Genomic DNA, 23,832 nt, shown 5'->3' with positions numbered 1-23,832 from the left:
GGTTTGCGGGGTTTAACGTCTCAAAGCAACTCAAGCTTTCAGGGACGCCGTAGTAGACGGTTCCGGAAATTTCGACCGCCTGAGGTTCTTCAACGCGCACTCACATTGCACAGTGCACGGCGCCTTGCATTTCTCCTCAGTCGAAAATCGGCCGCCAAAGCCGGGGTCCAATACGGGACGAGTCGCCAAATTCAGCAGCTCAGCTCCCTAACCATTGAGCCACATGTAGCACGCAGTTATATGCGGTGACGTAGCGTTTGTGTGCAAGTGGGAATGCGCGCTACCATGGCCGCTGCCCAGTCCGGCCGTGGTATGGCTTGACGGGCATTTTAATGTCCCGTAGTCGGACGTAAAGGCTATGCAAGATGCTGTGTAGTGTATAGGGCTTCGAATTTCTTCTGGCTCAGGACCTGGGTGTCTTTAATGGGCACTGACATCACAGAATTAATACTTGGACATTTGTTTGCGGCATAGTGAAACGTGGCACAGTGGCCGTGGATATCGTGATTAGGGCTTTGCTACAGCAATGGTGCAGCGGGTAAAGGGTAGCCTCGACTAAGTTGCTTTATGGTGCGGCACCATGCACAGTGGTGTGATGCCACTTGCTTTGTGGAAGCGGCTCTGTGGCTGTCACGTAATACTTGCGGGCCTGGATAGCATAACCTCCTTATAGAAGCCTCTCTATATCTGTATATTCTCTTTTCTAGGCATGTTCGGAAAAAGAAGCAACGAATTAGGACAAGAGTTTAGTGTAATTATACAGAAAAAACTTACATACGTGGCGACGCGACGCATGCTTGTACTGGTATATGTTGGCGCACCAACGTTCGTGTGCTTCCAGGGGGCGCCCAGGAGGCTTGCTTGTCTTACCAGATCACACAGAACATGTATCATCGCTATAGGTACTTAATTTAGCGTCTTATAATAATGGACACTGGTAAACAGCTCACACGGCCTGCCTTTGCGTTTTTGGCTTCAGCTCTAAGCAGCCCCTTGGTCTGTGCCCTTAGAAACAAAGCACACGGCACCTTTTCTCGAAGATGACACGTGTACTTGGTACACGCCTGAAAGTATATATAGTCTCAATATCTTTTTGTTCCCTGTCGTAATAGCTGCGACGAAAGCGATTTGACACTCCACTGCGCTGGAATATGATATAATGACGTCATGCCAGCCTTGCGTTGCAATATCTAGCGAAAAAAGAAAGACGGAGACGAAAACACCGAGGCTCAATCTCACACAGCCACGTCATTGCGCGGAGCAGACTGGCAAGCACACCTGGATGGCTTTCCCTCCGCAAAATGCTGCAGGGAGTTCGAGCCCCTCCACCTCCGAATCATGAACCCACTCCTAGTCCCCCACGCACAAGCTACATCCATCCCGTACGAAAAGCAAGCTGCGGTGGAAGAAGGGGGGGACCTCCAAACCAAAGCAGCGCCCTCTGCCGAGCGCGAAACAGAAAAAAAAAAAAAGGAACAAGCGGGAAGGGGCGATGATCACAGAGCCCCAGTCAGGCAATGTATAAAGCACCGTTCTTGCTATGATTTCCTTTGTTCTGCGCGTCAGAGTAAAAACGTGATTGGGATATCCGCAAACTACCTCCCAGCAAGAGTATTATAGGTAGACAGACGACAGGCAGACAGGCCACGTCTGCTGTCCTCGATCGAGGGAGCTTCATGGCCCGCTTTCGGGGTCCTGGCTCGAGTCTGCTGCACTCTGTGCTCAGCAGTCTGCCTCTCCCTCTACATCGTCTCTGTCATTGCCTGTACAATTCCCCTTTCTCCTCTCTCTCTCTCTCTCTGTTTTCAGACCGGTATCCATATTCCATTCTGCCCTCACGTATCGTTCTCGAGTCGACCGCTGGTCACGCCATTCATGGAGTAAAGCGAGAGTGCATCTGTATCCATTCACGTAGGGGAAAGAGGTGGATGAGGGGGCAGCAGGTACTCCCTGTCCTGCCTCTATTTGCGCGCTTGATCAGCCTCGGCCCGCACGGTTATGGCCAGGCTGTGGCAAAAGCACTAAAACCCGCGCTGCTGTTTCGCTTCACCGCCCTGGCGCCACCGTGTAATGTATACATACCGTTCTCAACATCGCTCTCCATTTTACCCCTCCCCGAGACGCCCAGTCTCCGTTAGTGTAGTCACGACTGGAGGTTGTCCTCGACCACGGCGCGCGACCCAGGAGGGGGCACCCCGCTGCTCCGCTAGCGAAATTTGCTCCCAGTAACAGCCTCATTAACATCATAAATCAAGCAGCCCCCCCCCTCCCCTCCCCCTCTCCATATACCTCCGTCCACTCCTCCGAAAGACCCTTCCCACCCCGTCCCGCTAGGTTGACCCTCTACACTTTGAAGCACACCCGATTCCACACTCAGTTCCTTCTCAGTGTTCTCAGCGCTCTCAGTGATCACTCCTTCCTCCGCTTGCGCGACCCACTAACGCCGCTGCGTGCGCGGCACACGACAGACGTTCGAACCAAAGCATCGAGTGGCTGACGATCAATTCCTCGGTCACTCCGACCTACGCCGACGCTTTTCAGTTCAAAGACGCGTCCACTGAGTCACTTAATAGGCGATAGACTCGTAACTGGTTCTCCGTACAAAGCCACAAACTGTGCACTTCGGAAAGGCTTGTTTTCCTCACTGGTGCAGAAAGAGAGTGCCTATTCTCGTCTCCACGTGTCAGCAGCCCACGTTCCAAGCAGCTCTGTGCGCGTGTGGCCTTCACTGACCAAAGTGGTGCTGTTTGAAACTCGATGCGTGCACATACAGTGTGCATGTAAGCGCGTTGTGTCGTCTCCTCAGTGTACTTAACACAGACCTGGAAGTCGCATCGGATTAGTTTTCACTGCGCCGCCATAAAGATATGAGACAAAGCACCGCGTGCGGCATGGGCAGGAATTTGCATCTGATATGCACACCGATTTAAAGAAAGGCTGTATGTGCAAGCAGAGCCAAATCAACATGCTTACAATTTACGAACTGTAGGTTCTCAGTATATTAGTAATGTCCAATCAATTTAAAACTGTCTGCAGTTTTTGTTAGGTCTGAAATACCTTGTTGTTAAGTCAGCGCCGAGTGAGCAGTTTGCCTTTGCATCGAAAATAGGGGATTCAGTTAATTTAACACTTTGTAGAATAGCATGCACAGTAACATGTGGAATTTCCTGCCACGAGCACATGTCTGTTTCCCTAGCTGCTGGCTTAGAGTTCGCGAATCCGCGTGCCACAGAACAGAACTCGCTGAGGAGAAACACTCAGAACACGAAAGAAATGATTTCGCATCATTTAACATGGAGTACCGCAAAAAAAAAAAAAAAAAAAAAAATAATAAAAGAAAAGAAGGCAGACAAAGAAGCGCAACGTGGTTCCCTATGTACTCCTCCACTTTGTCTCGTTTTTCACAATTCTCCCATAAGCTCCGGTTCACGGCCCGGTCGCGCGGGGCGCACCACGAGATCAATTTCGAGGCCGACAGCTCAAAGAATAGGGTTAACAAGGGTCGCGTGCCACGCGGGGAAAAGACAAAGTGAAGTACCATGTGATCGAATCGGCTGCTGTTGGCAACCCCCTTTTTACCCTTTTATTGGGGCCTGTAAGCTGAATGGCTTATGACTTAAAAGGATAAATGGCACAGTTATCCGTGCCACAGAATTTTATTTTTCACTTCTGCTGTTACCCAGTGATAAAAAACTGCCGTTGAGGCGCTGACGCATGGTTTTTGCGAGTAAGCAGCAGGCTTGTGGCAGGACTACCGATGTTTAGTGTTTCGAGTGCAGTACGCGGGTTGTTCGACGAGAACGCGAAGATGCATCACACGTGTCGCAAAAGGAAAAAGAAAGGTGAGAAAAGAAATTGAAAAGAAACTGAATGCGACAGCAAATGCGTGAATGATCAAGCAGCTGGTGAATATTTTGACGGCCGGAAATAAGGCTCAAACTAGACATTTAAGAACACAGATGCGCTAGAAGGTGCGTGTTCTTAGATTGCAGCGTAATTCTCGCGACTTTACATGAAAAAAAAAAAAAAAGAAGAGATGTAACAACTTGCCCCAAACCATGTGCTGAGCTAGTTAGGAAGGGCATCGTACTTGTATCTATAGCATAGGCATTGAGGTGCAGTTTACGCATTAGAGCTTCGTGATAATGATTGTGATACCGCGTAAGTGTAGCGACGGAGCGAAATAAAGCTCAGAAAACACGCTACAGCGTATATTGCGTAATATCTTCTCAGGATCACAGAAAAGATTCTTTAATGAGAGCATATAAAAACAAAAACGTACAAAAATCTATTTCGAGAAAACCGAGTAGAAACAAGAAGCTGACAGCCTCTATCATAGCTGCAAAGGAGACTGAAAGTATAGAAAGATCCGATATCTCTTCAGAGAGAGAGAGAGAGCTTTTATTTGTCCTACAGAGTGCATATCCCGCTCTTCGGGGGTTAGACCCGAAAGGTGGACAGTCGCCTTAGTTGCAGGCCGGTAGTTCTTGGGCTCCGGCGGCATCTTCGGCCAGTCGAACAATTTCTCTTTTGGCTCTTGGGTCTGAGCTTCGCAGAAGGGTCTCTCAATTTCTCTTCAAGGAGACCGGAAGATGCGGCCGATCTGAAACACGCCCGGTTCGCACCTTCTGTCAAAAAGGTGGTCATTGTCTCTGCTCTGGTCAATCCAGCATAGACTGACTTCGCTGCTGCCCAAAGGAACAGAGTGGCGCGCACAGTTTCACGTATACCGGCGGTGTGTATGGGTCTCCCATTCACCGCGACAGCGGGCGAAGCGGCGACGGGCGGCAGCAAACTAAAATACAGCACAATGAAAATACGTGGGGGTGCGCTTTCACCTGCTTGAACGCTCGAGCGGTTTCTTTGTTTCCCATGAAAGGGGAAGGGGGAGGGGGGAGCAGTAGAGGGGGCCACCACGCCACCGCCGACGCCGCCAGAGAAGGAGGACGACGAGCGGTGTTGTGTGGTGTGCTGGGCTCGTTGTTGTATGTAGCAAAGGGGAGTGAGAGGACGGCGTACGGTCCCGCTGACACATTGAATAATGCAGGCGGACCGACCGACTGAAGGGGAACCCAGAAATAACGGGGGAGGAAAACGTTAATGGGCGCCCTTACCTGGCCTCCCCCCAATCCGCCGTACCTGGCTGCTAAGCAGACGGTGCCGCACCGGTGAGGAGGAAGCGCCGCTGCTCGGGTGCTGCGGCAGGGACAAGAGAACGGGGGGATGACATGGTGCAGGGAGCAGTGAAGGCTAGGTTGAAATGGGAGGGGGGGGGGGGGGGGCGTAGCACTAGTCGACTGGGAGGAGGGGGGAAAGGTTTCTACGCGCACCGACGAAGGCAGTGGTTTCAGGCAGCCTGCACTCTCGGCGCGTTGATTGTGGCTTTGCGAGGATTTCCCAGTTTCCGTCCAGCTAGAAACGCGTCGCGATTGCCAGAGGAAGCCATGCTGCTACCCGTAAGGCTGCCGCATGGAAGGCTGACAGCCAGAGAACGCGAGCTGATTTTTCAGCCATGCTCATAACTGCTGCCGCACAGTACATCCACAATGTGCTGCGCGAACCGCACATGAGACCGATTCGGCGACAAAAAAAAATAATGTTGGCTGTCCAATCTTACTGATCAAATGTTAATGGGGGATTGATCAATTCGCTCTTGTCTTGCCATTTGAATGTTAGCCGTTCTGTTAGCTCAGTATGCATAGCGATTGCCCTGGACAGGAGACGGTTCCAACCCCGGACCAGGATGACTACGAAGTTTCTCTAAAAGCTGCTTAGCTTTTATTTGTATCCATATGGCGGCGCTCGGGTGAGCGCTAATGAGTAATTACTCTTGTATTGCAAACATTCTGGTTCTCGGAAGTAGACTGCATGAGTCTCAATGCGGCTTTTTTATCGAACACGCAAGGCAGGCGCTGCAATCCGCGTCAATGGAACCTGTTTGCGGATCGACGCTTAGTAACGTTTTCATCAGTAGTCGACATCATACAGACCGAAGACATCTTGAATCCGACTTTTCTCTGCCACTCACTCGCTAAACAGTGGTGGTTATATATTGTTACGAGACACACTCCATTGTAGCCACAACAGTTCGCCGTCAGGGACACTCTCAGGAACACATTCGCAGGACAACCAGAGCCTAGCTTCAGCGTCATCGTTGTTCACTAGCCCAGCACTTCGTCATCGTCTCCGTGACTGCGTACCGTAACAATATAGTCATTCCGCCATACCAAATATCCACCTTCTCACAACGTTAAAGTGGGGTACAAAGGAGCCACCAGCATACTTTAAGTCTTGTAAAAGTTTGTGATGACAAATACGTCTTTAATATGTTTAGTGCTAAAGCACTCGTACGGACGCCAGAGTCGAGCAAGAACCTTGCAAACAGTCGTTGCGCCTCACTCCTAATTGGCCCGCCATACCAAATATCCACCTTCTCACAACGTTAAAGTGGGGTACAAAGGAGCCACCAGCATACTTTAAGTCTTGTAAAAGTTTGTGATGACAAATACGTCTTTAATATGTTTAGTGCTAAAGCACTCGTACGGACGCCAGAGTCGAGCAAGAACCTTGCAAACAGTCGTTGCGCCTCACTCCTAATTGGCCCGCCAGATCGTGACGTCATAGTCAACGTGCTCTGGCGCGGGTGATTCAAACAGTGCTTCTGCACAGAATTATTAGTCTAACCATTTTACACCCCGGATAATTTTTTTCTCTTTAACGTTTTGTCTCTCGTTGCTAACAGTGTTGTTTATTTTCGCTGTGTCTTCTGTTTCAGAGAACGCGCAGTACCTCGATAGGAATTTCACCGTGCGTTTTCGCTGTCTACTGGACAACACCTCAGGTTTTTTGGTGAGTTCAAAGCTGTTGCTGTAGTCACTGACGCACATTCTGTTTTTTTTTTTTTATTATTATTATTTTTATTTATTTTTTTTTGTCAAGGAGTCGGCGGCACTGCGTGTATTTGCTGCTTTGCTTTAACCACGCATCGTTAAACGCCTCTTGAGTGGCATTATATTCTACACTATTGACACAACCTGCCTTAAGGGCACGTGACCATGGAAGAGGCGCACAAAAAGAAGCAGAAAAGGATTTACGAGGGAGAGGACGCAGTACCACACAAAACAGGAACCTTGCAATCCAATTCTATCGAAACGCGGACGCCGCGGCCGGGATGACGTGGGCGGCAGCCACTGACCAAGAAACGTTACAGACACCGATCACACGTTAATCGACTGGTCAGTATAAGTACCTACCCGATTGCGTCTGAATGCTCAGAATATATACGTGTCATCTATCTATCCGTGTCTTGCAATTATGCGGTCGCATGGCATCATAGGTCGGCGCACTCACTCTGAGTCACTCATGAGTGCACTCGTATTCACTCTCGAGTGAGTGAGTATTAGTGGGTGATTTTAAGTGGTCGCGAGAGTGAGTGAGCCACCCTCATGGTGCCGACCTGTGAAAATTATGTAAATATACAGAAGAAGTAAGGTTTGATTTGTGGTTTGTGGGGTTTAACGTCCCAAAGCAACTCAGGCTATGAGAGACGCCGTAGTGGAGGACTCCGGAAATTTCGACCACCTTGGGTTATTTAACGTGCACTGACATCGCACAGCACACGGGCGCCTTGCTGTTCGCCTCCATCGAAAAGCTGCCGCCGAGGCCGGGATTCGATCCCGCGTCCTTTGGAACAGTAGTCGAGCGCCGTAACCACTGCACCACAAGGGGAAATTCATGCGCCTAGACTTGGGCAGAACTACATCATGGAGCTAAAAAAAGCTTCGTACGCGGATTTCTTCCCCTAGCACCGAACTTCTTAATGCAGTGCTTGCTGAAGCATTTCGTTCGAGAAAGAAACTACAAATTTCTTTTTTTTTTTTACTTTTAACAGTGAACACTAATTTTGTAGGTTCGAACGCGCGAGAATTTGATAAAACACGTGCACTCCACAGCGCATCAAAGACCCGCTTAATTTTTTTTTTTCCCCACTTAATTCGTGCGTTTTCGTCCTTGCCTTCTCTAAACGCGAAGTCCACGACGCTTCTGTCGAGTAGAAGCAGCGTACCGTTCTCCCACGCCCTGCCATTCTGACCTTATGAACGAAGGAGGCAAAAGCACAAAAAAAAAAAAGAGTGAGAGAGAGAACAAAAACGACGCGTACCCTGATTCAGCATAGAAACTATAGAAGAATGGCGAGAAAGCACTACTGCACCCCGCATATTGCGCAATCTTAACTGAAGGCCAGCTCCACGTGCGCAAAGCCAACAAATAACAGCAATGGTAGAACAAGGAATAAGAAACCACGCTCGTATAGTGTGTGTGTTTGGTGTGTGTGTGTGTGGGGGGGGGGGGGGGGGGGGTGCCCTGTCCCTGTTTAACAGAACGCGCTTGCCCCTCGGCAGCAATGCATCGCGAAGGGGAGAGCCAGCAACGACTACAGCGGAGCAACAGAATAGGAAAAAAATAAAGGAAGCCATTCGGAGCCGTCATAAGCGGATGCTCCTACCGGGGCCACAACCTCGACAGTAAGCGCAGAGAACCTCGCTAAATGGCACTCTACCGATCGCCATCGCCATCAGCGCGGGTTCTGCGCGCTTTTCGCCAGTCGCTTCCTTTGCTCGTTTTCTCTCCTTCCCGCTTTTTGCTTCGCTTTCCTCCGAAGCCAGCCGCTCTCGTGGCGCTTCGCAAAGCTCGGGTAACCGTTGCTTACACGAATGGAGGGGCAGCGCGCCTTTGTTCTCTTTTACTAGGGCTACGCAAATATTTAAGGTTACCGCATCGAATCGACTAACGTTTGATTGCAACTTCAGTAACGTCGTTCTGAGGTTCACTAATATATTCAATGTAATGTAGCTCAATTACATGGTATTTAATTTCTGAAATCCTCGTACAGTGAAGTATGTAATTCCGCTATTTTAAAAGCTAATAGTTTCTAATCTAATCGGAATTCCAAGGGCAATAATTAGCAATAGCAATGAAGTTAAGCGCAACAGCCAGATTTGACACACACACACACACACACACACACACACACACACACACACACACACACACACACACACACACACACACACACACACACACACACACACACACACACACACACACACACACACACACACACACACACACACACACACACACACACACACACACACACACACACACACACACACACACACACACACACACACACACACACACACACACACACACACACACACGCACGCACGCACGCACGCACGCACGCACACACACACACACACAAACGCGCCCGCGAGAGACAAGAAAGAACTTCGGTCTAGGAAAAATAATGTCTCCCTTTTCAAATACTACAAATCTTCTTTAAATATACGCGTCTACTAGAGAGTGGTAGAGGTGCCGAATCTTATGTCGTTAGTCTTTCTGCCATTGTCGCAGCTTATGCGGGACAGAGTAGTAATGCATGAGAATGGCTTTAGATTAAACAAGCTGCATGGAGAACGCAGTGATAAAGCGTCTTCATATCGCCCCCCCCCCCCCCCCCACCAAAAAAAAAAGGGGGGGGGGGGGGGGGAGATACAGCCAACGCTTCCACATTGTGAATTTCACTTTCGTGATCAGCGGGACCTTACGGGAGCTATACTGTGTAATACGCTGTAACTGCAAAGACGTCATAAATGCAGGTGCAAAAAACACGATTCAACACGTGTTCGCGAACGGCACTATTCTCGGCCAAGACATTCCTGAGATGGCAAAACATGGCGCGCGTGACAGCACAACCCTGCAAGGCAACCCCGTTTGCGTTCGCTATAAATATGAATCCCCTCGTACTGTTCGGGGAACCCCGAAGTGGGGACGGAAAGAGGGAGAGTGGGAGGCGGTTGAAAGAGAGCGAGAGTGGCTTAGCGTCCAGGTGCGTCGGTTAATGATTTATCGATAAATCTGTTCTGTCTCCGAGTGCACGAAGCGGAGAGGGACTCCTCTTCTCTCTTGTCTCCATCACAACGCCATTCCAGTTATTGCTGCTTTCTTTTTTCCTGATTTCGTGACTTTTTTCTTGTCCAAATGATAAGAGAGGAGAAGGTAACACACTTCTTCCGGCGAAGTATTGTTCGGCGCAGCATTGATGGCATACAGCGCACCATTGCTCACGATGCTTTCTTGTCTCTTTTTATTTTCATTTTCCGCGTTGCCCTATTCGTGCGTGCATTCTTACAAAATGTGGAAATCTTATTTGTTTCTTGGACTTCCCGTATAAAGTGGTTTATCTAGGAGTCATGGGAAGTATTTAGGGATCTTAGCGGTTGAATTCGGACATCCAGGCAATTCAATGTCTTGTACAAATTGTTATGGTAATTTCGAGAACATTATATATTATATATTCCAGAAACATCAATTTTTTTATAATAAATTTGCGATATGTCTGTGCCCTCTAAAGGGTTCTCTTTTTTGTTATCTTCCAAAGCTAGCAGGGTGTGTTTCTAGTGCTCATAAAATAAAAGAAAGGAAAGCGCGCCCGTGATCACAGAAAATGGCAAAATATTGACAAATTGTTTTCGTTTTGTGTGAGACGCACTGGCTTGATACCTTACAAATCTAGAAGGGTTTCACGCATAGTAACGCTGCGGGATAGAGGATGTAGTAAAATATATCCGAAACAAGTCAGCACCCACAGTGACCGCGCCTTTGTATCGCTTGGGAGGCTCTACCACGGTTGAGACAGGCTACCCTCTAGTATTTTGGCACGGCGTGTACGTGGCTGCGAGTTTTCTGTCACTCGGTTGTCAGGTGACGCGGGGCACTGTCAAATTCAAGCGGTTTGGGCCAAGGGCTGGCACCGGCGCACCACATTATTGTATATGCGCTGTAAAATGTGATATCCGATTGTCTCATTCACGTCAGCGCGGCAAGGTGAAAAATGAAAGAAGTCGGAAAGAAGAAAAGACAATGATGGGCTGCACAAGCGTGTCTTTGTCTTCCAATCACCGTGGTAGATTTTTCGACGCTTCTCTTGCACGCGTATGGACGCGCTTTTCGCAGGGGTCGATGACAACCGTTTATTGCTGAACGGGAAAGTGGTTAAGGAGCCCGGTACGGTTAAATACATGGAGACACCCGCCTCTTAATTCCTGTACTATAAAGCTCTAGACAACTCTTAACATTTCCTTACAGAACACAAAGGGCAAACTACGCGATCCGACGCGGCATAACGCATTAAAACTAGCTGTGAGCTCTCATTCAGTTGCTTGGTCACCCGGTGTTCAACCTCGCTATCTTTTCTCACACCGCACCCCTCCTCCATATTCTCCCCGCAGCGGCTGGACATTCAGGGCAAGATCCGCGTGCTCCAAGGCCAGAACCACAAGACGGAAGAACCTCCCCTGGCGCTGTTCGCCGTGTGCACGCCGTTCGGACCACCCTCGCTACTCGAGATGCCCCAGAAAGAGTCCATGTTCAAAAGCAAACACAAGCTCGACCTGGCGCTGGTCTCCATGGACCAAAGGTACTGCTGCTGCAGCGCATTAGACTGTTCCGATGCAGTGTAATGCACGCACTGCGTGCAAATGAGCATGTTAATGAGGTTGACCACTTTGGCCTTCCCCGTATACATCACGAGAAAATCCCTAAACAACATTGTTTAGTATGTTCTGAAAGATCTCTCAGCCGTTACTATATGTTGTGCACGTTCGTAAAAAATAGGGCAGTAATCATGGAACACAAACAAGATTTGTGTGATAATGCATATGTTATGAAAGAGCCCTGAACAAGTGTAGAGGGGAGCCTCAGTTCACAAGCCGAGCCAACGTTTCGACAAGAGAACGTTTCTTCGTCTGGACAGCGCGATCATCGCTGTCAAGCTGAGCCAACGTTTCGACAAGTGGACTTGTCTTCGTCTGGGCAGCGCGATCACCACTCTTCATCGTCAGTAATGATCGCGCTGCCCTGAAGAAGACAAGTCCGCTTGTCGGAACACTGGCTCAGCTCGCGAACTGAGTCTCTACCTCACCCCCTGTTCACTGCTCTTTCATACCGTGCGGTTCGGGCTAGTTTGTGGTGAAACATCTAAGAGGCGAACAAGACTCAAGTGACGAGCACCCTCATGTGTCTTTTCCCTCCTGAGCTATGTTACGCTTACCAGGATCGACAGAATCTTTTCTAGCGAGATGTGAGTGTAGTTAACCTAAAAAAATGTAGCAGATTAAGGGCTCCTCAAAAATCTTGGCATGGGCTAATATAGGAACGAGATACCTCGTTGATGACCGCACGCGTGTTCGTTAGCGAACAACGCATAGCAAGTTATATATATTTGCACCTTTCGAGCGATTGTCCACGTTTCTTAAGAGCTGTATACGCATGATTTGTCTTGCAGGGGTAAACAGCTACTGGGCTACGCCGATTCGGACTTTATGAGCCAAGGTGGATACGACTTGGTTCACTTCGATGATCTCGCCTACGTGGCCAGCGCGCACCAAGAACGTGAGTCCTGGGTCTGCGCAGATATCGTCCTTACGCATATCCTTCAGACGGAGTAGCTTAATTAGGCCATTCAGTGGAATTACGACACGAAAAGAACTCTCCATTGTGGATGCTCAATTAATTACTCAATTTCTCGCCGCGTGGGGCTCAACTGACTAACATTTGTAGCTCATTGCAATTTCGCAGGTTCAATTCCCTTCGCGAGAAATCAACAACAAGACATTTAGAAGGAAGTGACTACGCAAAGACAAGCGCTCTTGAAGTTAGTTTCAAGCGTTTAAAAGGCACCCAAACTTTTGTGGACACCATGTTTCGAACAGTGTCAAATAAATGGAGCCTCAGGAAATATTTCGTATTCCTATTGTCAAAAAGAAATTAATTCGCTGCTAACATCAGTGGTAGCATTTCGCTTTGATACCAGTGTCCGGCTTCGTTTCCTAAGCACGGCGGGTCGCATGCAGACTTGTGGGAAGATGAATATAAAACGGGACTGACCCAGTAGGGGTGATCAAAATACACCAGTTGGCAATCGACTGAAACTGTACAAATGGCGTACCTTTAACAATGAAAGGATATCAAAATTTGCAATGTGCTTCATTGTATTCTCAACATCACCTATGCTGTGTTCGCTTCATGCTCTACCGGCAAACGCTAATGTGCAGCCCTGCAAGCCCCGCGAAAAGTGAAGTAGAAGTCTGTATGACAGTGGCTTCGCTACCGATTGTGCAACTTTATAGACTTCCGCGGCACCGATGCAGACATCGCGTGCGTCAGCCAAAAGCTCCGTGCTGCGGTTCAAAACTGTCGCACGCGCATTCGAAACCACCCCTCTCCTTTTCTCTTGCTCCCTCAAATTGCAACTTCTTTTCGAAGAGAAACGAGATACGTTCGCTTTCTCGCTCTTTGCAAACTATTCCCCTGTTCATCGCGCGCATAATCACGCGTACAAATCGAGAAGAGGGGAGGATTCATTCAAGCCAGGCGCGCCGCGGAAACGAAATGCTTCTCTCTTTTGTCTTTTAATTCTCTCGCTTTTTCTAGCCCCCGGAAAAACGGCATCACCAGCTTCGATGAAGCTTGCCGTGGTTTCGCGTTCGGTTGGTCCCGGCCACGAATCGATTCTTTTTAAAGCCCTCTCGATTTTCGTTTCGCGCTCACTTGGAAGCCGCCGCCTGGTGTCGCCACCACCACAGCGCGGCGGGCAACGTTTTTTTCTCTTGTTCGGTATCCACGTAACGGCATTCGCTAGCGTCGAGTGGATACGTCGCGCAGCCGCGTTTCGTTTTCCCAATCCGCAAACGGTGCCCACTCTTCCCGTTGTTTTCCCTTTCTTTGCATGCGCCTACTCCGTCGAAGCCGCACTCTCATTTCTTCGCGCTCGACAAAAAGAAAGAGACAGCGAGCGGAAGGCGAACACTTCCGGCGCTTCTGTTGTAGCGGGGTTTGCGACGCGGGGAAGTGCAGAAAGCCGAGTGGTTGGTTGCGGTGCCCCTTCTCCTTCGACACCGCCTGTTCTGTTTTTGTGTTTTTGGTTTGTTTGTTTGTTTGTTTATTTGCCGCTCGGAGATTTCGTGCGCCGCTGTCGTATTCGTCGAGGGGAAATTGAGCCTGCAGCGTTTTCGCTATCGAGCGACGATAGGCGCATATTCAAGCGGCTCGTGACGACTTCGGGTTGGCGGTCGTCGCTCGCTTCCCCAAGCCGTTTTGCACAGCTTGCGTGTGTTGTATACGCGCAGCTCCGCGGTTCGTATTTTTTCATTCTTGTGCGAAAAATTGAGACATTTTTTTTTTTTTTCCCCACTCTCGCCGCTACTGACGAACAGTCTGCGGTGAAGCAGCCAAACTGTAAACAAAATGGGAAGCGCTCTGGGAAAAGGAAGACAACAAATATAGCGGAGATTGAGGTTTATTCGAATATAGGAATTCAAAGCAACATCGCAGATGTTTATTTCGTGACCGGTTTGTTTTGCTCACAACAGAGGACGCCTAGATTATACAGTAGCTTATTCTCGCGTTTCAAAACAGAGACAAGCGGTTGCACAGAGTTATGAACCCCTGTCGACCGCTTTTTTCATCTTCATGATGCATACGTTTGGGTACGTGTGCTCTATTCATTAAAACTCTCGGGCGATTCCAGAGCCCATCCATTCATTCGAAGTAGATTCGAAAAAAAAAAAAAAGAAAAATCTCCATCAGAATGCGTTGCCGGGAATCCGGTACGGTTTTGTCTCTACCAAAAGGAATAATGTGACTCGTTCTTCTTTTTCTTTTTTTTTTTTTTACACAGCGGTTGAATGGATGCAAACGCACGTTGCATTGAAATCGAGTGCAAGCGAAATAGAGTTGTCCGCCAACGGGGAGAGATTCGTGAATTCTCCGGAACGAATAAATAGTCGAGGCGTTGGTTGGGTCAGTGGCGCAGGTCATGGGCACATCATGAGCGACAGTCTTGTTAACCATTCACAATGTATTTACTAAATGTATTTACTAAAAAAAGAAAGAATGTTGCTGTTCGAATAGCTAAGCTCCACGCCCTAATGAAAGGTTCAGTGACGTAAACAGAGAAATAGCCTTCTGGGTGCAAGTAGCCTTCAATTTTATTACAAGTGATTGTGCCACTAACAGCGTTTGCGGGAACTCACTCTGTCGAACCAAATTCAAACCACCCGTGTTTGCAATATAAGAACAAACATGACATCAGCCAACGCAAAACACTGTCCCCATTGACTGGCATTATGATCCGATGTGCAGTCGGCAGCGAATTTATGCAGGACGCATGTTCTCGGGAACACATTTACTGTGGCGCTGTCTCGTGACACAGTCGCCTGCAGTGTCGAATCTAACGGGTGAATAATGGATACCTGCAATGCCTTGCATGACTCCACTGAAATAACATATTTTTCAATGAACACTCCTGCATACCGCAAACTTTCGCTGATGACTGATCAAGCTGTTTCCTAATCTCGATTCTCTCCTGTACACCGGTACGTTGTCATATTGCCATCGGGTTTAAATGCCTTATCACCCACTCGCAGTGCTGAAGACCGGCGCTTCGGGCCTCATCGCATACAGGCTGGCGACCAAGGACGGCAAGTGGCAATGGCTCCAGACGAGCGCCAGGCTCGTCTACAAAAACTCCAAGCCGGACTTCATCCTCTGCACCCACAGGCCACTCATGTGAGCACATTTTTTTTTGCTTTTTCTCTTTTCGTAACCTAGCTGATATAGTTCATGGCATCAGGTTTGTAGACCAGTATACCACAGTGGACTCTGCCTTTCTGAAATCACGAGGGCAACCATCCTGGAGAAGCAATCGGTTTGCATGGTCACTTGCTTATTTCCATGAGGTGGCACAAGTGACATCGAAGACGCTCATTTATCGCCGAATAATTTTCCTTACAAAGAAAATCAGTCACAAAAACTAATACCTCCCATATCTCGAAGCTAGTATTACGGTTGATAAAGAAGTTAAAAACAGAAGAGGTGCAAACAGTGCTTCGTTTCGGTGCATCATATGTGCCATCAAATTAGAGGACAACCGCATCTGCATGAGCAACCGGAAACAATAGATCATTTCTTGATATTTTGCCGCCGTTTTACCATGATGAGAAAACGGTATTTAGAGAAGCCGTTACAACAGCTGGGTCTTAATGTGAGCAGCCAAATTTTATTATCGTTCGGTGCCACCATGCTTGGGTACAGCCACAGGCATGTTTTTAACGCCATTCAAAACTTCTTAATAGAAACAAAACGTCTACCTTGCTAATATGCTTTGAAGTTTTAATCTGTACATATAAATCTTACTATTCTCCTACTGTGTGCGTTAGTATTTATTCTTTTATATTTTGGTTTATCATATTTACATTTCCTTCTCTATTCCCTAGCATTTATTTATTTTTTTTTTTTTGCGATGTAGTTATACATCTCAAAATCTAATATCTCTGCACCCCAATTCTTGGCCGATCCCCCTGTGTGGGTATGTGCCATCACATTAGAGGAGAACAACAACAACAACAACAACCTCTCGGAAATGCTCTATAGCTAATGATTGGTCACCGTATACTGAAGAGACAAAATCCGTCCCTTCTTAGCGAAAATATATAAGATGTCTGCCTGAAAGTTGTCATCGAAGACAAGCTCTCACAGATAGCCTAAGTATACCGCGCTAGGCGGCGTCAGGCAGCACATAGCGGGCAGAATTACTCATTGCTGGATGTGCCATTCTTTCGAGGACTGCATTTGACATTTTTCTGCTACTTTATTACTTTACTACAATTTTACTACTAGCCACAGCCTGACGATCTCGTCGCCCTTTTTCTGTTTCAGGGAAGAAGAAGGTCGCGACTTGCTGGGCAAGCGGACGATGGACTTCAAGGTCACCTACCTGGACGCTGGCCTCACGACGTCCAGCAGCTGTTCGTCTACGAGTAGCGAACGGAACAGCGTCGGCAACAGCAGCAGCATCGGAGCCACCGGCGCCGTTGCCGGAAGTAACTGCAGCGCCAACGCCACGGGCGAGGTGGCAGGCTCTGAGAACGACTTTATCCTGCGCTGTCAGCGGAACCGGCGCTACAAGTCGCAGATACGCGACCTCCTCAGCCGCGGGAAGCGGAGCAAAGGATCCTCGTCGGCCAAGGGCCCCACACCCCCGCCGGCGCCGACGTCTTACCTCGAGGACTACGGCAACATGTACGCGACCGCAGCTGCAGCTCCGTACGCGGCTGCAGCGGCCGCGGCGGCCGCGGCCAGCGACGGAGGACTGCCGCCGGGCTACGGAGTCGCACAGAACCTGTTCCTGGACAACTCGAGGTTCCTAGCGCCGGAAAACTTCCTTCACTACCGGCACCTGAGCGGGTACTACGCTCCCGAGTATCCACAGTATGGAAACGGCTTCCTCGACCCCGCCACAAGGCAAGTGTATAGACCATACGTGGAAGGGATGAGAGGGCGATTAGGTGCATCCCATGTAATCCGATGTGAGGCTGAACAATGCTGAAATAAAGAAGCGCAATACGTAAGGACGCTTGCAGATGATTTTCTATGCTATAGTACAAATACCTTGAGGCTCCACTAATGTAATTTTCTACTTTGTGCTATGAACCATACTTTTTTCTTCCTGGGTAGGTTCCAACAATGAATAGTAGTGTGGCGCTAAAGCTGTGAACCATTGGGCCGTGTTATGTGTATCACAGCGCGCGCAGAGGAGAGAATAAAATATTCAGTTGCATGCTGCTATGAATCTTTTGAAAAAAATATTTCAATGTTGTGGAAACGATGGCGAAATTTTACTAGTACGCTTAAAGCTCTCCTGAAGATAACCAACAGTAAGATTAGAAAGGTTGGATGGCGCTGTACCAGCTGCACAGTACCAGGCTAGTGCTTAGCTAAAAAAAAATAGAGGGGGCGCGGGTGTGTACGTAAGCTCTCTCCTAAAGAGTACGATGCAATAGCGGCCTGCGGCCCTCTGGACTCCTGGAGTCCTTCCGCATTGAGAAACCGACGTATAGACGCGCAGTTCGCACCGCTAAAGCTGATTTCAAACTTCGAAAGCGGAGGCGCCATCAGTCTTGGTAACGACGTGCCAAGTCTCGTGGAGTTCCGGTGGCCGCCGCATGGCTACGCCACATGTTTTTATTCAGGCACGTTTTTTTACGCAGTACCTCAATCTGAGGTATGGCGACAGTTTGTCGGCCGAAGGAGCCCAATACGCTAACGCGTAATCAAAGATCTTAGGGAGCCCTGATTACGGTGGCGGTGACACAGCTAGTCATCTGACTTGCGACGGGTGCCCGTGAACCTTGTGCAGGTACACCCCCTACCAGGAGCAGAAAGAGGATAAGCTGTACGCCTGCCAGCTGGACAAGTACAACGGCGTGCAGGCGCCCAAAGCCTCCTGCTGCGACCCTTACGGCGCCGTTCTTCCGGACAGGCAGCTGGGCTTCGGTAGCCTCTCGGACTGCCTGCTCAGGCCGGCCAAGGCGGCCGCGGTGACCGCGCCCAAGGAGGACGTAACGCGGCAGAGCGTCCTCATGTGGGGCGCGCCGCCCCCGCCTCCTCCACCGCCCCCTTCCCACCCGACCCCGCACCCGTCGGGTGCGTCAGCGGCGGACCCTGCCTGCAAGTGGGGTGGTCTGGCGTCGGCGCCCAAGACCAGCTCTCCGCATAACAGTTCCAGTCCCGTCGGAGCCCGGGTCGCACCGACGCCATACGCTGCCGCGCCAACGTATACGCACGAGATGGTGCCCGAGGTGAGGAAGCTTTGAATTTCCTCCTCGTATACGTGGAGAAGGGTTCAGCCTCCACTTCTGCCCCCTACATGGTGCTTTCCAATGGGTGCATGTTTTCCCCTTGAGCTTCTCTATAGGCCTAAATGCTTGCAAAGAATGCGTATGGCAAAGATCTCGACCAATCAAAACACGTCAGTCACGGTGCCTTTTGGCTAACCAGTATGTGTTCCATTAAAATCGAATCATCATTACCAAGGGGTGAGAAAGCAGAAGTTGGGACGTTAATGAAGGCGCGGTGGTTCAAGACCCTTTGAATCGAAAACCGCAAGGAGGGAGGAAGAGGGGGGGGGGGGGGGGGGGTATTCTTGAAAATTTGCTTGCAAGCAAATGCAGTTAATCCAATGGAAAAAAAAATTGCGGCAAACTTAGCCGACTTTTTTTTTTTTTTTTTGTCGCTTGGATCTTTCTCGCTCTTGCAATGACGTACTCGGCCCGAATGTGTTCGGGGGCTAACAATGTTTTCAATTGTCAAGTGCTAAAACTCTACCACCTCTCGTAGAAAAACAAAGAAAAAGAAAGAAAGCGTGCTCCAACAGACGATACAGCTAAGCAAACAAAATGAGGTTGGGGCTAAGAGCGGCCGGGCCTTTGGCGCACATTTCTGAGCTGTAAAACTCCCTGAAATCAGGGATTTATTCCACATCGTCACTGAATGGCTGACTGCTAGCGCTACGGGAAGGAGCCAAATGCGTCGTAACAGTCGAGATTGTGCCTGTTGCAAATCTATTGCAAATTATTAGAAAAATATTCAAGAACAACATCGGCCACAAACGGTACAGAGGAAAATGTTTTTTGCGCTCTCTGTGTTGGGTACTTGGGTTGAAATCATTTTCAGCGTTGACGCCAACAGCTGTAGCTACAGAGATGCGCAGTATAAAGCTCCTGACGTCTTTTTTATTTCACGCCCCTGACCACACTAAATGTTGACACTAAAGCAAGCAGTCTTGTTTTCTAAAACTGATGTTGATTCGATTCGCATTATCTTCATAAGTACCGCCCATCTTTTTCCCCCTTTTTAAATACCTTTCCGGCGTGTGTCCCGTGTGCTGTCGAATTTTTTCTGCGTTCCGATGCTTACTCTACCTGCGTCCACTGAATGGAGCTCTGCAGACCTCAATGTCAGCGGAGCTCCAAGAACGAACAAACGCACTGCCTGGACAGTAATTCAGATAGCTCCAGAAGCCTATCACTCAGAGCTTACGCAACAACGTTGCTGCTACAAAGGCGCCCTCTCGTCATTGGCTGGACATCCAAAAAAAGCGCGTATAAACTTTACACAGAAGAGAGGCTGGCATGCACGATAAAGCCCATATGCAGCGTATCGAGCGGCGGGTATGCCTAGGCAACACAAGTTACCACACTCAGTTGGCGAACAAGGCCTACCTGCGCACAAAAGACAGGGGGGCCTGCTCTTTACAATCGCGTGAGACTCCATAAAGGTCGCACCGCAACCGTGAAGGAAAAAATGACTGCCCTCTTCAGTGCTGCCAATATACGTATATATATATATGATTTGTACGCGCCATTTTCTGTTCTGGAGTAGGATTGGAAATGGCATGCACCGGAATCAGCATAATATGCTGGACTAAGTTAACATGATGCTGATCACGATATAGCCACGCCTCTACGAAAGTCGGCCTTGTTATCTATACACACAGTTGACAACGCGCGCAGTATGGGCGAGCGATTGCGCGATCAGCGCTCCTCTTTTTTTTTTTTTCTTTTTTTTTTTCTTCGATTTCCCGCTCCTTTGTCCAGGGACAGTCGCTGGGAGGGACGGGCCGGTGAGAGGAAGTCGGGGGAGCACTGGGCTATAACTGGGCTGACGAACTGCGCGACTCTCAGCCTGTTTCGTCGTGTGACATAATGCGACCGCTCGGGGGCCCGTTGACGTTGACGACACATGCGATATATATATATATATATATATATATATATATATATATATATATATATGAAGGAAAGAAGCCAACAGTATATACTTGTGCAATGTAATGCACTGAGAGCGCTCTCCATTGGATGTCTTTGTGAGAGGCACGATGGGATTGGAAGGGAGCGCCAGTCCGCATAAATTTGGGCGCGCTTGCTGGGCCGACTGTGCGCATTTGCGCAATAAAATGAAATAATTTGCACGACTTATCATCGGCTCGCTCGTCAAAGAAGCATATAAGCTTCTGTGAGTTATGTACCTCGACCCCTTGCTGCCGGATGGTAAAAAGGCTATGGGCGTATTGTGAAAATGCAGGTTGTTCTTGCTTAACCGAGTAATCGGCTAAATAGTGTCCATCACCAGCTCTTATATTAGAAACCTATTGGACGCCTGGAATATTGGTCGCCTGGATGCACCCGCACCACTCAGTGGCTCGCAGTTGAGACTAGATAGTTAACCTTTGCAAGCGTCAGTCTGACCTTTTCCTCGGAAAAACATTTTTCACTTAATACGTGATGTACACGTCGGTCGAAAAGAGCTAATTATCTTGATTTGCCACGTAAACGGCTGCTACTAATTATGATAAAACATGTGCACAACTGTGCACCAAGTAGGAGTCATGGTGATAGCAGGCATATACGGGCCTGCATAACGGGCCATAAGAAATTGGCCGCTAATGTTTTTGAACCTTTTGTTGTTTTCAGGGATGGCAGATGGAAGCCATGGCCCCCTGGAGGCCACATTTGCGTAAGTACAACTTTATGCACGTGAAATCTGCACGGCGTTCACTTTTTGAGGGAGACGCGAACAACTCTTGCAGTATTCTGAGAAATGGAACATTGGATAGCGCTGACAGCCCTCAGCTCGTTATAAGGCATAATGTGAAAGCATTGTTTGGCATGGTTTTGATTGGCAGTTTAGCATTGAGTGAGTGGTTCAGTTTGGCTTGTTAAACATCATTATGGCAGGGCATACGACTGGAGGTATATGTGTCATCAGTTCGAATCAGCCTGAGCCTGTAACTTGTCTTAGCCTACAACTTATCTAGCAAATTGATGCTAAATGAGGAATGAAATGGTATGACATCATTCTTAACGCTACACAAGAACGGTTGCGTCACAATTTCGATAAGAAATAGACGAAATCTGGCGCCACATTGAGGTCCTTTAGTGAGGCCTTGTACCAGTAGACGGGCCCCCAGAGCGATGGGCCCCCAGAGGCGATGCCCCCCCCCCCGGGGGGGGGAGGGAGGGAGGGAGGGAGGGAGGGAGGGCCCATCGTCCCACTCGCCGCTTCGGTGACTCGACAACAGCTGGTATCACAGTTGCTATGGCAACCAACAATGCACAAGCAAGACCTTTGCTCGAATGTGACGATCGCATGAGCGGCTCCTGTCGGCAGATGCATGCGTAACGTCTCAGCTGTCCCCAAGGTTATTACAAACATTGAGGATGAGCGCCCCCCCCCCCCCCCCCTCCCCCATAATATACTCCGGAAAAATGAAAACACGCATCTTCTGTGCGCCTCTCTAACAGCTTGTGCGGTCGCCGTCTGCACGTGCTGTCAAAAGTCGGCACAGCATCACTCTGGAGTTATGCTTGTGTGATACGCTGTAAAGGTACAAACGCACTGTTAACGCAATAGCGTTAAAGTGCGTGTGACGTCACGCATTTTAACGTGTCGTGTGACGTCACGAGGCCACCTTACATGGCCGAGTTGGCATAGGTGCTGCAAACTCGGGTTTGCCATCGTGATTCGATTTCGTACGGCTTGGTCAAAGCGGTACATTATATCTATGACAGTGTTTTGCGGGTAAACTGGGCAATAATCCTTGCAATGTTTTGTTTTCCAGCTGCGCTCGGCTAGGGACTGTGAATAGACTTCGTCAGGCTGAAGTGACAGAACTCAGTGCGTGCTGCTGTACAGGCTACGATGTTATCGAGCTAAAGCCAATACAACAACGCTGATCGCCGTGACAGATCGCAAAGGCCATGCCGGGAAAGAACACTACGCAGTCGACTCTGACATCGAACGCAGCATGAGCGCGCGGCGAACTCGATAACTGATTGTGCGCGAGTGCGGTTCGCTCCGGAGAGACCTCCAAAGGAAAGATGGTGAAGCTGAAGGAAAGAAGAAGCTGAAGGAACTCATGACCGGTGTTTCGACCATATCGACGGACTCTGTAAAACCAACATGTGTGCCTGTGCTCGTGAATGTGACTTTTATGTCGTCGTGTGGTGTGCGTGCTTTACTTTCAGTGACTTCGTGGATGCGTGAGCACAAAGAAATGAGCTAAACTGTAGGAAACCTGTCCCAATCCGCAACTCAGAACTGTACCCCATGCCCTGATTACTTCCACATCCTCTACTGCCACTGTAGCATACTACACTACCCAGAGCTGCTCGCTTGTTAAGATCAAGAGAGGGCAGGAGCACTCATGGGCTGCTAGTCTGCCTTCTAGCAAGGCAATAAAGGTTCTAGAGGGCCCTTTAAACCATTAAAGTGCGATGAAGTGAAAGCCATTATAGCGCGGTGGATCGTAGCCCTCCGCTACGGCGCCTCTATCAAATTCTAGGAGGCTTCGCTCTATCTCCCTTTCTTCTTTCACTCCCACCTTCCTTCCTTCCTTTACGGCGTGGTACATGTGTCCGCAGAGAATTGTAACTGATACTGTGCCTTTTCTATCCTGTAAATCAATTTCAAACGCCGCTGATGTATACCAACGCCTCCTAGACATCTGGGTTTGATTCTACTTGCTATGTGGTGCGGCGTTCGAGCAAGCGACAAATGAAATGCGCCGCACCGATGCCTGGATCAGACGCCCGATGCGGTCAGCTTCTTATGTTGATGTTGTTGTGGCTGTAGGAAGAAGAAAAAGAAAATGCACGTGCCTGCTACTGGCTCTGTAGCTGAGTCACCTCCGCTGCCTCGTGTGGACAGAAGAGAAAATAGAGAAGAAAGGAAAAGAAGAGGGCGAAAAAGACGCGCGCCGCAACAGCAGCCCTCGTCCACCACTTAAGCAGTGGCGGGTGCAATGACGGCCTACAACATATGAAATTCGGTGGCTGGCTAGCCCCCGCCGCAAGCGGCGGTGACCTACCGTCCCAGCCCCGTAGGGCCAGGACCTCCACATCACGTTCCTTCGTATGCATGAAT

General features: G+C 49.1%; 1 protein-coding gene across 1 annotated transcript in view; it reads left to right on the top strand.

Annotated features, from left to right (window-relative positions):
• ss (aryl hydrocarbon receptor spineless) overlaps window positions 1-23,183 on the top strand; it is a 73,271-nt gene extending 50,088 nt beyond the window's left edge. Inside the window, exons 5-12 of the mRNA XM_084577395.1 lie at window positions 6,776-6,849; window positions 11,298-11,485; window positions 12,353-12,459; window positions 15,495-15,636; window positions 16,786-17,370; window positions 18,266-18,707; window positions 21,381-21,423; window positions 22,529-23,183. Coding sequence (XP_084433521.1) covers window positions 6,776-6,849; window positions 11,298-11,485; window positions 12,353-12,459; window positions 15,495-15,636; window positions 16,786-17,370; window positions 18,266-18,707; window positions 21,381-21,423; window positions 22,529-22,542 — 1,595 coding nt within the window. The 3' untranslated portion in view covers window positions 22,543-23,183. The remainder of the gene's footprint in view (window positions 1-6,775; window positions 6,850-11,297; window positions 11,486-12,352; window positions 12,460-15,494; window positions 15,637-16,785; window positions 17,371-18,265; window positions 18,708-21,380; window positions 21,424-22,528) is intronic.
• The last annotated feature ends 649 nt before the right edge of the window (window positions 23,184-23,832 follow it).

The sequence above is a fragment of the Amblyomma maculatum genome, chromosome 1 (genome assembly GCF_055883805.1).
Source record: "Amblyomma maculatum isolate TAMU_Amacu chromosome 1, ASM5588380v1, whole genome shotgun sequence".
Taxonomy (NCBI): domain Eukaryota; kingdom Metazoa; phylum Arthropoda; class Arachnida; order Ixodida; family Ixodidae; genus Amblyomma; species Amblyomma maculatum.
This window is presented reverse-complemented; position numbering and strand designations above follow the sequence as displayed.